The sequence below is a fragment of the Hoplias malabaricus genome, chromosome 13, assembly GCF_029633855.1.
Source record: "Hoplias malabaricus isolate fHopMal1 chromosome 13, fHopMal1.hap1, whole genome shotgun sequence".
NCBI lineage: Eukaryota > Metazoa > Chordata > Actinopteri > Characiformes > Erythrinidae > Hoplias > Hoplias malabaricus.
Window position 1 is genome coordinate 39,103,972 of NC_089812.1, and position 12,050 is coordinate 39,116,021.

The window sequence follows — 12,050 nt, forward strand, 5'->3', positions numbered from 1 at the left end:
TTTAATTGTAATTTTGCCCAACAACGATTTCTGTTTCTTACTCAAAGATGTTTACCCTGGCACTAATACCATGTTGTGTATATTTTATTTGTAATATATATTGACTCCAATGTCATTTGGCTCTTCGCCAGCCTTACCAGTTCACTCATTCTGTGTTTAGTTGTCCGTATTGAACACTCGCGCTCTTATAGATGGAACTAGCTGTAACTTAAAGCTGAGTACTCACCAACGAAATTTAGATCAATGTAATGGTAATTAAACAAAAAGGTTTATATATAAATAAGTGTCTTTTGCATATGTTTCTAAATCCTTTTGTGAAGGATGATATTATGACCATGGGGATTTTCTGAAAGTGAAGTTGTGGAGTCTTGAGGCTCTGTCACTGTACGAGTGCAAGATTTCCTTTAGGTTTTGAGAGTAAACCACAACGATGACCGAACCGTGCTCGTCCCATTGGTTCTTAGGAACCGTTCCGTGGGACTGGCTTTAGAGAATGTTCACACAAGTCCTGTTCAAATTACATTTGTTATTCCTCATTGCGCACTTGGTTTGTTACTGCCACACGGAGAACTAGTGAATACACACAGTATGATATATGCGTGTCCCTGGGCAAGACTCCCAACTCTGCAATAGCCAAGAAAGTTGCCAGCACCACTCCATTAGCTCTAGACAAAAAGGACCATGTGCAATCTGTTCTACCGATGAGACTTTTCTCACGAACAAATATGATTTTAAACGACATCCCATTAAATGTAAGTGTTCTCACAAAGAAAGAGGGGTTTTCCAATGTTCTGTGAAGCTAGACCTACTTACTGTGAAAGCACATTCTAATTAGCTAGTAGGCTAATAAGAGATTTGTTTGGGCATTTTGATTTCGTCTGTAAAACTGGTCTGAACTGCAGAAAAGGGGCAAATCGAAAAACATATTGATAACCGACTGAAAGGCATTCCCTGCAGATCATGCCAACATGGCTGCCATGTGTTCTCCCACTTCTGTAGCACCCTTCTGGCTTTGTGTGTGCATGTGTCCTTTTTCTGTTTCATTTCATTTCGTCTGTCTCGTGGACTTGCATCACTGCTGTTCAATAAATACGTCAAAGGTCTCTCAACATCACTTCAGTTTGCTCTCTTTTGTATTCTGTAGGTCTCATAACAACAAACTACAGTCTTCAGCATCATAGAATATAACCACGTGTTAACACACGTCCAAAAGGATTTTTTTGAGGGAGTTTATTGGCGGGTGGGGGGGGGCACACTTTGAACAATTGACCCAAAAGATTGGACCCAGGCATCTTCTCTGACGCCCCACACATTCTCCATTCTCTCGTTCTCCTTCAAATGATGGTTCTTCCCGTCAACCAGCATCGCAAAGCATCGCAGTGCAAAGGACGTTCTCATTGACCTGCCCTGCTCTCTGACGATGGAGGAATTACATCTCAAGCATTTCGTAACGATTGTTACCTCAAAGCAATGACTTTTGAATGGGATGCCCTTTTGCCCCCCTCCCTTTTTTTAAAATTATGTTTGCATAATTCAGGTCAGATCAATCTGTTTTTCATGACAATAACATCTTTTCCACATGATGTACAAAGAAGAACACGGTCAAGAGTTACATGGACGCTAGCCACATCCGACTGTGTTTGTCAAACAGTTGGGCCAGGGGATGGGTTGGGGGTGCAGGATGCCTAAAAGAATAGTATACCGTTATTAATGCAGTAAGGACTGAAACAGCAAAAACCAAGAATAGTTGGAAGGCATTCTGTTTGTATGTCTTTTTTTTTCTTTCTTTCCTTTTTTTGTATTACAGCTGAAGAAATATTGATGTATATGAAACATAAATAAATGGAAAGGGCAGCGGTCTCTTTCCCACACTGACGAACCTGGCTTCATGTTTCTTCAACAAGTTGGAAATGAGTAAACAGCCACCACAAGACACCAGACAATCTTCACTGCACCCTAAGCATAGATTCTAGACATCTTTGAACTTTTGGAAGTATTAAACAGTTTCATTGGGCGCAAGGCAGGAATACACCCTGCAGGGGGTGCCAGTGCTTCAAAGGGCAGCACACATTCACTCACACACCTACGGACACTTTTTTGAGTCACCAATCCACCACCCTGTGACTGTGACACCTACCTGCTGCACCACTGTGCGGCCCTATGCTTGGTACTGTTATTATATTGACCCTTTCCTCTCTCTAAAGGGTCAAATAAACTCTGATTTGTGGAGAATTTGATGAGGAATGATTTCACTTGATCATATCTCTAATATACACTAGCCATAGCCCCAATAAATCTTTTCTATTCAGCCTTCTTTCCAAAGCCACCACTCTAAAACATGAATGCTGCTTAATAAGTCAGAGGAAAGGAGGAGAGCACAGTGCCTCACCATCCACAATCCACCTACCCCATATCTCACTCTATACTATATTACTATTCTTTGCTCTGGTTTTATCCAACCACTTTATTAGAAAGACCTCTAGCTCTGTCTTTTTTTTCCCCCTCCCTGCGAAGGTCTCTTCAAATATGAGTCTCTGTGCATGGGACATCACGGCATCTCCGAGGGTAATGTGGTAAACAGGACAAAATTATTCAGTTCAGTCTGAATGAAGATTATATAAAGATATAAACAAACTCTTTTTATGACTGAGCCCCTACTCAAGCTTTAAAACATCTTTTTTCCACAAAACAGAAGCTCAACAGAAAAATAAATCTACTAGGACGTTTTATCTACAAAATTGTTTTCATTACAGATATACTACGTGTAACACATACTGCACTACTTGGGAGAAAAGGACAAATTTTTAACTAAATTAGCTAGTGCGCTAATTAGTGAGCGAGAAGCCGCTGAGACCTAGCCCTGGTGCTGTTGTAGTTTAAACAGCAATTTCTCGTTTTATCTCGCGATAACACCGCCCCTTTTTTGGCTTGTGATTTTTCAAACCAGTCCAATGGGATGATGCTTTCGCTCAAACCGACCAATAGGAGCGTCCAGAGCGCGAATTTAAAGGTCTGTACTGCAGTCTCAGAGCACAGTTCCTTTGGAGGACGACGGTGAGTGGTGTTAATGTAACCGTTTAGCGTATGTATAATAACTGTAAGCGAACAACACTGTTTATTACCTATTATAATTAGTATTGTGAACCGAATTAGCTAGCTATTCTGTGACAAGCTGTGTATTAGAAAATGTTTAAATAATATAAACTCACTCTTATGAGTTCTCATGTGCAGGGTTTTATTTTTATATGTACGGTTCCCCATGTGATTTAGGACCGGCTACAGCGTTCATTTTGATAGTAAACGTTAATCTTTCTCTTCTTTGGTTGTAGCTTAGCAACCCTTTGGCTCACGGCTCAGTTCACTGCTGTTAGAGAAAATGTCTGCTGCGAACGAGAACAGCGCTCGTCTGAACCAGTTCAAAAACAAAGGAAAAGACGCAAGCGTAAGTGTGAACACGAGCTGTAAAATACATCAAACAACACTGGGAGTCTTGCTCTATAAAATATAAATCGTTTTTAGTTCTTATTCGTCAGCCGTTTTTTCGAATTTTCCGGTCCACCTTAAATGCCCCAGTTACGCGAAGCAGCTCAAGGCGCCATAATGGAGCTCCTGCACGTTTTAAGGTGGACCGGGAAGTTAGAATAACTCTCTTGATGAGAAAGTGGGTTTTAGCCTCGGGAAGTGACTAGTTTGGGTTGATCCTGGTGTATATTTAGGAGCTCAGGCGTCGGAGGATTGAGGTGAACGTGGAGCTTCGGAAAGCGAAGAAAGATGATCAGATTCTGAAAAGGAGAAATGTGACTGTCCTTCCTGACGAAGCGACCTCCCCTCTTCAAGAGAAAAGTCAGAACTGCCAGGTACCTGCCTTTTTATATGGCTGCATTTACACTCAGTCAGAAGTTAAGCTTTAATTTGAAGACTCATTATTAATATACTTTTTTTTTTAAACTCTAACATTCTTAAAGTAATCTGTATGAAGGGTCCAGGAAAAGTGGATTACTCCCCCTTCACCTCTGTTCAGAAGTACAGCTCTGAGTATTTAAGCATACGATGTGACATATGACTCAGACTTCTGCCAGGGTACATCTCTATTTTATTTAGTGCAGTAATGTGTATTCTGTATTGATCTAGGCTCAGCACTGGACAGTGGATGAGATCGTTAATGGGGTGAACAGTAACAGTCTTGAAATGCAGATGCAAGCGACCCAAGCTGCAAGGTGAGTGGCTTATGCTAGCTGCCTCGTGTCCAGTCTGTTGTAGAAAATAGCTGTGTGTGTTCATGCTGTGACCATATATTCTGTTTTGGCATGTTTAGGAAACTGCTGTCAAGAGAGAGACATCCACCCATTGACAGAATCATCAGTGCTGGCTTAATCCCAAAATTTGTGAGCTTCCTGGGCATAGCGGATTCTCCCCCTATTCAGTTTGAAGCAGCCTGGGCCTTGACTAACATCGCGTCTGGAACATCTGACCAGACTGCAGCAGTGGTGGAAGGAGGGGCTGTTCCTGCGTTCATCAATCTCATCCAGTCCCCCCACCCTCATATCAGCGAGCAAGCCGTCTGGGCCCTGGGAAATATTGCTGGTGAGTACAGGGTTGTAGTTGGTCACGCCTATACCAGACCTGCACTGTTATTACTTGAGTAAGTTGAGTTAAATTGGATTTGTGGTCTATTTCTTGTAGGTGATGGTTCTGCATACAGAGACAAGGTCATTAAGCATGGTGCCGTCGCTCCACTTCTGAGTCTGCTTGCTGTCCCTGACCTGTCTGTGTTGGCGGTAAGTTAACTAATGAATGCTTGTTTACCTCTGAATTTTTTTGGCTTGGAATATTTGCAGGGAAAAAAAGTAATTGGAGCCTTTTGTCATAGTGTGGAACTAAAAATTTGAATTGTAGTTCTTCCCTCCTACCACTAGATGGCGGAATCCTACTCATTTTTCTTATCTCCCCTTTCTCCTTTGGCAGTCTGGGTACTTGAGGAACATCACCTGGACTTTATCTAACCTGTGTCGTAACAAGAATCCTGCACCTCCTCTGGATGCGGTGCGTCAGATCCTCCCCACCCTCATCCGCCTCCTGCACCACAATGATAAGGAGGTGCTGGCTGACACCTGCTGGGCAGTCTCGTACCTGACAGATGGTCCAAATGACAGGATTGAGGTGGTGGTCCAAACTGGTGTGGTTCCACGTCTGGTGCAGATGCTGGGCTCGGGAGAGCTCTCGATTGTGGTAAGCTCTCAACTGCAAGATCGTAGTTGGAGGTTACTGAAGTTGGATTCGTTTCAAATGACTAGCATATATCTCCCGTCATTTGCTTCTCAAATGTTTCTCTTCATTAAATCTCACCATATTTCTAAATATTCTAGAAGCAAAAGATTACCGCTATGCAAAACAATTAAAAGATGTATTGTCCTTTATAAGGGAGGGTGTCACACAGCTTCAGGATTCCAGGGTTGTGGGTTTGAGCCCCGCTCCGGGTGACTTGTCTGTGAGTAGTTTATCGGCATGGGTTTCTTCCCAAGGTCCGAAATCACACATTGGTAGGTGACTTGGCGACTCGTGTCCATAGGTGTCACCCTGTGAAGGACTGGCGCCCCCTCCGGGGTGTGTTCCTGCCTTGTGCCCAGTGATTCCGGGTAGGCTCCGGACCCACCGTGACCCTCAAATGGATAAGCGGTTACAGACAATGAATGAATGTCCTTTTATAAGTATAATACTCCGGTAGGAGTTGGGTGGAGTAATGTAGGATGTCAGACATCAGGGCGAACAATACTAATACCATTCCCTTTTTGCTTTGTATCAGCTGACCATCAGCAAAAAATAAATTTACACACTGTTCTACCCCCAGACTCCCACGCTGCGGACCATTGGCAACATTGTGACTGGTACAGATGAACAGACCCAAGCAGTGCTGGACGCAGGAGCTCTTCCCATGTTCACCAGCTTGCTACGGCACCACAAGAACAACATCCAGAAGGAGGCTGCCTGGACATTGTCCAACATCACCGCAGGCAAAGACACTCAGATCCAGGAGGTTATCAATGCTGGTGTGGTGCCCTACCTTGTGGAGATTCTCAAACGGGTATGGTCTGTGTGTGATGAGGAAAGCCTGAACAAAATGTAAATATTAGATATATAAGTCATCGGTGGTATTCCACAAAGCAGGATTTCTGTTTAGCTGGATAACTTAAGGCTTGTCCCTCAGCTTTTTTTCTATTGGATGGGCTTGACTTTGGACTTAAGGCCTATGTTATTTTGCTAATGTGCTTTGTGGAATAGCTCCAGGATTGGTGTTAAGTCTTTAATTTTATAAGGCGTTACATCTAGCAAGAACAAGCAGTGAGAATGTTTTTGGTACAAGTTTGTAATTGAACACGTGCAATGAGGAAATAAACCCAATATCCTTCCCCCTTTGCCTTGTCCATCCAGGGTGACTACAAAACCCAGAAAGAGGCAGTGTGGGCAGTGACCAACTTCACCAGTGGGGGCACCATTGAGCAAGTTGTATATCTTGTTCAGGCAAATGTCCTGGAGCCACTACTGAATTTGCTGTCTGTCAAAGACAGCAAGACCATTTTAGTAATTTTGGATGCAATCAGTAATATCTTTTTGGTAAGTTATTCTTGGTAAAGATTTTCAAACATGATGTCTGTGCTTGGTGCATAAGTGTATTAAACACTTCTCTAAACATACACCGAACAGTTATTTATTTTGGATTAATTGCAGTGATTTAATAATAATAATTTAGCACTGCAGCCTCTCTTTTCAGCATGCCTTACCAAATGGTTTTGGCTTGTGATTTTCTTTGTAGAATGGAAGGAGTGTTACTGAATGCTGTCTCTTATTTTTTTGGATACGCTCATGAACTCATCTCTGCACATCAGGGTCCAATTAGCATGACCTATTTAATTTGCCTTTAGAAATCCTTATATTTTAATTTACTAACTGAAAGATTAAATTCCAGGAAAAGGTTTAATTTGTGCAGTGTCTTGGCATTAGGTAGAAGTTGATCATAAAACTTCAGTCAAGGTCCAGTCAAATAAAGGGCTTTGAATGGAAGAATATCTTGTTGCATTGTTTGTAGTGTCTAGAGAATAACAACATGCTTTTAAAATAAAGAATTGGACTTTTTTTTTTTTTTTTTTTTAAATGCTACATCTTGCAGCTGTACTGTGGATTGTTTTGTACATCTATCGGTATTTTAACAATTATTTTTTTTTAGGCTGGTGAGAAGATCGGTGAGACAGATAAGCTGTGTCTGATGATTGAAGAGTGTGGTGGCTTGGATAAAATTGAAGCTCTGCAAACCCATGAAAATGAAATGGTGTATAAGGCCTCGCTCAACCTCATTGAGAAATACTTCTCAGGCGAGGCAAGTACACTGTTGCTGATGTCGTTTTTTTTTTTTTTTTTTTTTTTTTTTTTTTTTTTGGGGGGGTGTGATCTGTTTAAATGGGGAATCACAATGTATTACCCACACACAGTTTATGTTAACATTTTTAGTGACGCTTGCCCAGGAAACCCTCTATGATTTTATGGTAGTGAGGAAACTAGTAGCGACTACTGACGTGCAGACTGACCAATTAAATGTTTACAGAGAAGGTTATCGACCAATAACGGTAGCTCTACAGTCACTGTCCAATCACAAGATTCTAGGCTACTTCACCACGCCCCCTTCTCACTCAAGCGAACCAAACGGAGTAGGGGAGGGCGGGACTAGTTTGTGAACGAAACGCCTCTAGAAAAATAAAATCCCGGACATTTGTGAAATTCCGCCCGGACTTACGGTCAATGATTTTGAGATTCTCCCTGTGTTGAGCTTATACTACTTCTGTTTTAACATGTTTGATTATTGCAGGAGGAAGAGGATGAGTGTGTGGCCCCTGAAGCTACAGCTGAAGGCTATGAGTTCCAGATCAACCAAAATCAAGGCACTTTCAACTTCTAGGCATCTCTTGTTTTGTCCGCTGCTATTGTGTTGTCCGGTGTTTGTGTGATTGGACCTTTTTCTAACGTTTGTTCACTATTGTACATATGAAACTGTCTGATTTTTATTACTTTGTAAATAAAGGAACCATTAAACAGATGGTGTGGGGTTTCACTACTTTGGTTTTTAATCGTGAGGCTGGGGACAGCTTTCCAGAGGAGGAGTCAGTGATGTCAGTGTTGAGAAGCTTTGGTGGCCTCCCCTGAGCTGAACATATGCCAGAAGGCTCCCTCAGTTGCTGTGGATCTGCCCAACTTTTCGCAGTCTCTCTGCGTGCTGTGGGGGGCAATAGAGCTAGCTTCGAATTCAGTAGCGCCAGTGCTTAGCCTCTGAACGGATTAACGGGTAGCTTTCCAGGCCGAGTAGCTATAGATTTGAAAGAAGACTACGCGTTGAGTTTAGCCACGGCAGATATGGCAGTTCTGTGCACATCCGGGCCACAACAGAGAGACTCCATTATCCTCCGTGCACTGTGAGGAAAGGGACAGCGTGAGAACACCCCAGGAACACGGGATCTTCAACGGAGTTCTGCGGACAAAGCTGGGAAGTTAAAGGAAATGTCTAATCAAGGGGGAAGGAGAAATGGACCCGTGAAACTACGTTTAACTGGTGAGCAAAGTTAAAGCAAAACAAACGACGCTGGCGGTAGCTGCTTATTCGAATTCTCTGTTCCACCTTAAATGGTAGCCGTTTCAGAATGGAGCTGCTGCAGCATTTAAGGTGGAACGGGGAGTTTGAAAAAAAGCAGGTTAAGCTCACTTTAGCGTTTTAGCTTCGTGTGTTTTGGGGAAACGTTTACAGCGTTTTAGACCGTTAGCTGGTAATAACTACTTCGTTTTGGGCTGGTTCAGTGAGCGAGTTTGTGAGCTGTAGAGAGCTAGCGAGTCTTGCTAGGGTTAGCGCGGCTAGCTCCACAGAGCAGTTGAAAGCTGTTGTGGTGAACGCTGTTCTAACCGTTTTTCATTTTTTTTACTCCAGATAGAACATTGTTTGGGCTTTAATTTACGTCTATGAAGTGTCCACGTTTAAGAACCCCACTGTAACGAGTTTCGTTGAGTTCGCTCGCTGTGAAGTTGACTGTTTTAGGCGAAAACCTGCACGGTTCCCCCCCAAAGTCACTACGTTTTTAACGTGGTTCATTAACTAGGCGCTGTTAGTTTGACTCTGTGAATCCGATCCCCGTTTATAACATGGAAGTGGCTGTTTATCACGCTTTATTTGTCTGTGGGTTACAGATCTCCCATGAAAACGTAGAGAGGCGACCTTTCTGAAGAAAACCCTTGTTAAATTTAATTTCTTTAATGGTACAATGTCGGCGTCCTTGGTTTTTGTCTTTAGTCGAATCGAATAACGCTCAGAGTCACTTGAGATTGTTCCTGTACGTCTCATTGTCCAGACTAAATGCCCCCGTTTTCGAGGAGGGCTATTGTAGCTACCAAGGTCTGTTACTATTGTCATGTTAAAACAATCAGTTTACACGCAACGGTCAGTCATAACAGTAACCCACACCCCCCTCTGGGTTCTACACTAATTGTTCATTTTTAAAATCAGCTGCACTTACCATAAATATGCACTTTGTAGTTAAACAAGAACAGGCATTAGTCCTGTTACCCTCCACATTGGTTAGGACCACCAGAGAGCAGGGGCAGCGGATCATTCTCAGCATTAAAATGACCCTGAGTGGTGGATCAGACACAGCACTGCTCCTGGAGTGTTTTTTTTAAATATATATTATTTTAACACTGCTCACTCTCTGACCTCTACAGTATGTGTCCCCCTTGTAAGATATTAAGAGCAGGTCACCTTCTAGTCTTTAATCAATGGTCATTGGATGCTGACCACCGGCCATTTTTACTTTCTCAGTACAGCAGTGACATGGAAGTGTTTAAAATCTCCAGCAGCACTGCGGTGTCTGATCCAGTAAGTGCCAGCTCAACATGCAGTAGCACATCCGCTCCACCTTAGTGTTACTGCAGTGTGGGAATTGATCTGCTGTCCAGATAATCCTTGCTTGTTGGTCCTGTGGTGTTTCTGACCACTGAAGAGCAGGGTGAAAAGGAGTGGACCACTGTGTTATTGTAAAACTACAAAGTGCACTGACAGTCAGTGGCACTGTTTAAATGGACAATGCGTAAATGCAGAGGTCTTTTTAATGTTTTGTCAGTGGGGTTTCATCTACAGCCACATTTAAAGCCTCAGAATTTTGGGGATTTCTTATAGTTCTTAATAAAAATGAAAAATAGATATTTTAGACCACTTTTTAAACATTACAGTGCACAGTTATTGCTTAAAAGCACCACGTAACGGACCTCCATGAATATTCCACATTATTGTAGTTACTGACAGATATAAGTATGAATTAAAATGAAAATAGCAGCTTAATTTGCTTTAAAACTGACAATTTTATTAAATTGACGGAAAAACCCGAGCTCAAATGTAGAGGTACCGTTATTCTTGTAAATGTGATCGAAGTCGAACTCGAATTCATCCGACACTATAAACCTCCGTAATGCAGCTACGTAGCCGAGTATAATCTGAGCCACCGAGTTTAGCGAGTCAAGCTAACGTTAACTAACACCAACTAAAACAGGCGAAGTGAGTGTCCTCACCCTGTTTACCTCCATGTTACAGAGGCTCTTCAACACCTTTCGTTGGTGTCCTTACATGCCCATAGTGTTGGAAAAGCACCAGTGAAATGAGCTACAGATAACGGAGTGAGCGGAGGGTCCTTTCCAAAGTGCCCGTTTAAAGTGGACAAATTTAGTCCATTTTCTGGATATTTTGGGATCTTTGGGCCATTTGTTCACAGATGTCCCACTGTACATTGAATGATTGCAGCCAAAAACAACACCCCTTTTCCTCATTCTGCATTAAATTAAGTGCAGCTTCTAGAGTTGTTGTCCACCATCTACGTCACAGGCAAGACGCCTACTAGAGTTTCCCAACACCGCTGGGGGGGGGGGACCAACGGTCTTTTAAACCTTATTCCTTCAATTAGTAAGAAATAACATGTTTTCTGACTCTCAACAAACACAAGTTAGGAACTCAAACTCCACTGGATTTATTTGATTGACACTTTCATAGAGCTGCTGCTTAGACTTTAACAGTTTGAACTTAAACAACTTTAAAATGTTTAAATGTTATTGGCAGAGTGTTGTAAATCATTGGTGCTTAAACGCCTGCTCTGTGACGCTTCAAATATCATATTTAGGAAGCTGAACTTTATGATCATAAAGTGAAATCAAACGTTGTAGCTTGTTATGGTTATGAGTCATGTGAGTAGCACTTTACAGTAAAAACATTTATTTCCATTTGGCCTATGAAGTCTACAACACTGACGGTGAGTCAGCATTTGTCGTCTAGTTCTATCCCAATTAGCTTAGCCCCCTTTTCATTGTGCCTTGGAGGGGTTTCCTTTGGCTTTTTGCCTCTTTGCTTCTCTTGCTCTCAGGTCTGTTTGGTTGGTTAGTGCTGTTTGAATACACAGCTAACCGAGCCTGAGGGTCTGTGTGTTTTGACTGGGTGAGTGAGATGACCGCGTCTGTGTTTGATGTCCATCCAGGATCAGCTCTGAGGCAAATTCCAGGGTTTTCCATTGGTCCAGAGCAGCCAAATGCAATATTGAAGCTAGCATGGTTACTGGTGGAACAAGGTGGAGATGAGAAATGCTTCAGTTTAAGATTGAGCCGTGTTGTTTTAGCCAGGTTACCTTCCCATTACTAGCAAGGTGTTTCAGAATGTAGGATTCAACCAAATCTATAGTTGATTTTCACAGCTTTGGCCTAGTTTGACCTTCCTTGATTAAGCTGTGTATATGTGTGATCTTTCTACAAGGAGCTTACTCATGACCTCAGTGAAGAAAACTGACAGCAGACAAGCATTCTTGATCTGACCTGGAAAGTCAAATTCAGGAGCAAATGCGTGTTGCTTACAATCTGCTAATATGCATTATGTATATATAACAGTAGCAGATCCCTTCACTTACCAAATGTTTACTGAGTGTTGTTAAATAAAAGAGGTGAGTCAACACAATGGTAAACATGCCCTGTCCCAATTTCTTTTT

General features: G+C 42.3%; 3 protein-coding genes across 9 annotated transcripts in view; all 3 read left to right on the top strand.

Moving 5' to 3' along the window:
• bptf (bromodomain PHD finger transcription factor) overlaps nucleotides 1-1,871 on the top strand; it is a 47,469-nt gene extending 45,598 nt beyond the window's left edge. For 6 of the 7 annotated variants that reach the window (XM_066641604.1, XM_066641605.1, XM_066641608.1 and 3 more), the window contains one exon: nucleotides 1,145-1,871. In XM_066641604.1, coding sequence (XP_066497701.1) covers nucleotides 1,145-1,181 — 37 coding nt within the window. In that variant the 3' untranslated portion in view covers nucleotides 1,182-1,871. The other variant, XM_066641606.1, reaches the window with a different exon arrangement.
• A 1,413-nt stretch (nucleotides 1,872-3,284) lies between these two features.
• On the top strand, nucleotides 3,285-8,082 carry kpna2 (karyopherin alpha 2 (RAG cohort 1, importin alpha 1)). The gene is made up of 10 exons (XM_066641613.1): nucleotides 3,285-3,442; nucleotides 3,717-3,857; nucleotides 4,132-4,217; nucleotides 4,316-4,584; nucleotides 4,684-4,778; nucleotides 4,966-5,229; nucleotides 5,849-6,082; nucleotides 6,430-6,612; nucleotides 7,223-7,372; nucleotides 7,859-8,082. Exons 1-10 carry the CDS (start codon nucleotides 3,377-3,379, stop codon nucleotides 7,946-7,948), a joined length of 1,578 nt encoding a protein of 525 aa, XP_066497710.1. The 5' UTR covers nucleotides 3,285-3,376; the 3' UTR covers nucleotides 7,949-8,082.
• A 141-nt stretch (nucleotides 8,083-8,223) lies between these two features.
• smurf2 (SMAD specific E3 ubiquitin protein ligase 2) overlaps nucleotides 8,224-12,050 on the top strand; it is a 70,921-nt gene continuing 67,094 nt past the window's right edge. The window contains exon 1 of the mRNA XM_066641611.1: nucleotides 8,224-8,596. Coding sequence (XP_066497708.1) covers nucleotides 8,545-8,596 — 52 coding nt within the window. The 5' untranslated portion in view covers nucleotides 8,224-8,544. The remainder of the gene's footprint in view (nucleotides 8,597-12,050) is intronic.

Bases quoted from the DNA above. Each gene is read 5' to 3' on its own strand.
- kpna2 (XM_066641613.1), top strand. From the start codon at position 3,377: ATGTCTGCTGCGAACGAGAACAGCGCTCGTCTGAACCAGTTCAAAAAC. The intron at 5,230-5,848 runs GTAAGCTCTCAA...TTCTACCCCCAG, and splicing joins CGGGAGAGCTCTCGATTGTG to ACTCCCACGCTGCGGACCAT. The intron at 6,613-7,222 runs GTAAGTTATTCT...ATTTTTTTTTAG, and splicing joins CAATCAGTAATATCTTTTTG to GCTGGTGAGAAGATCGGTGA.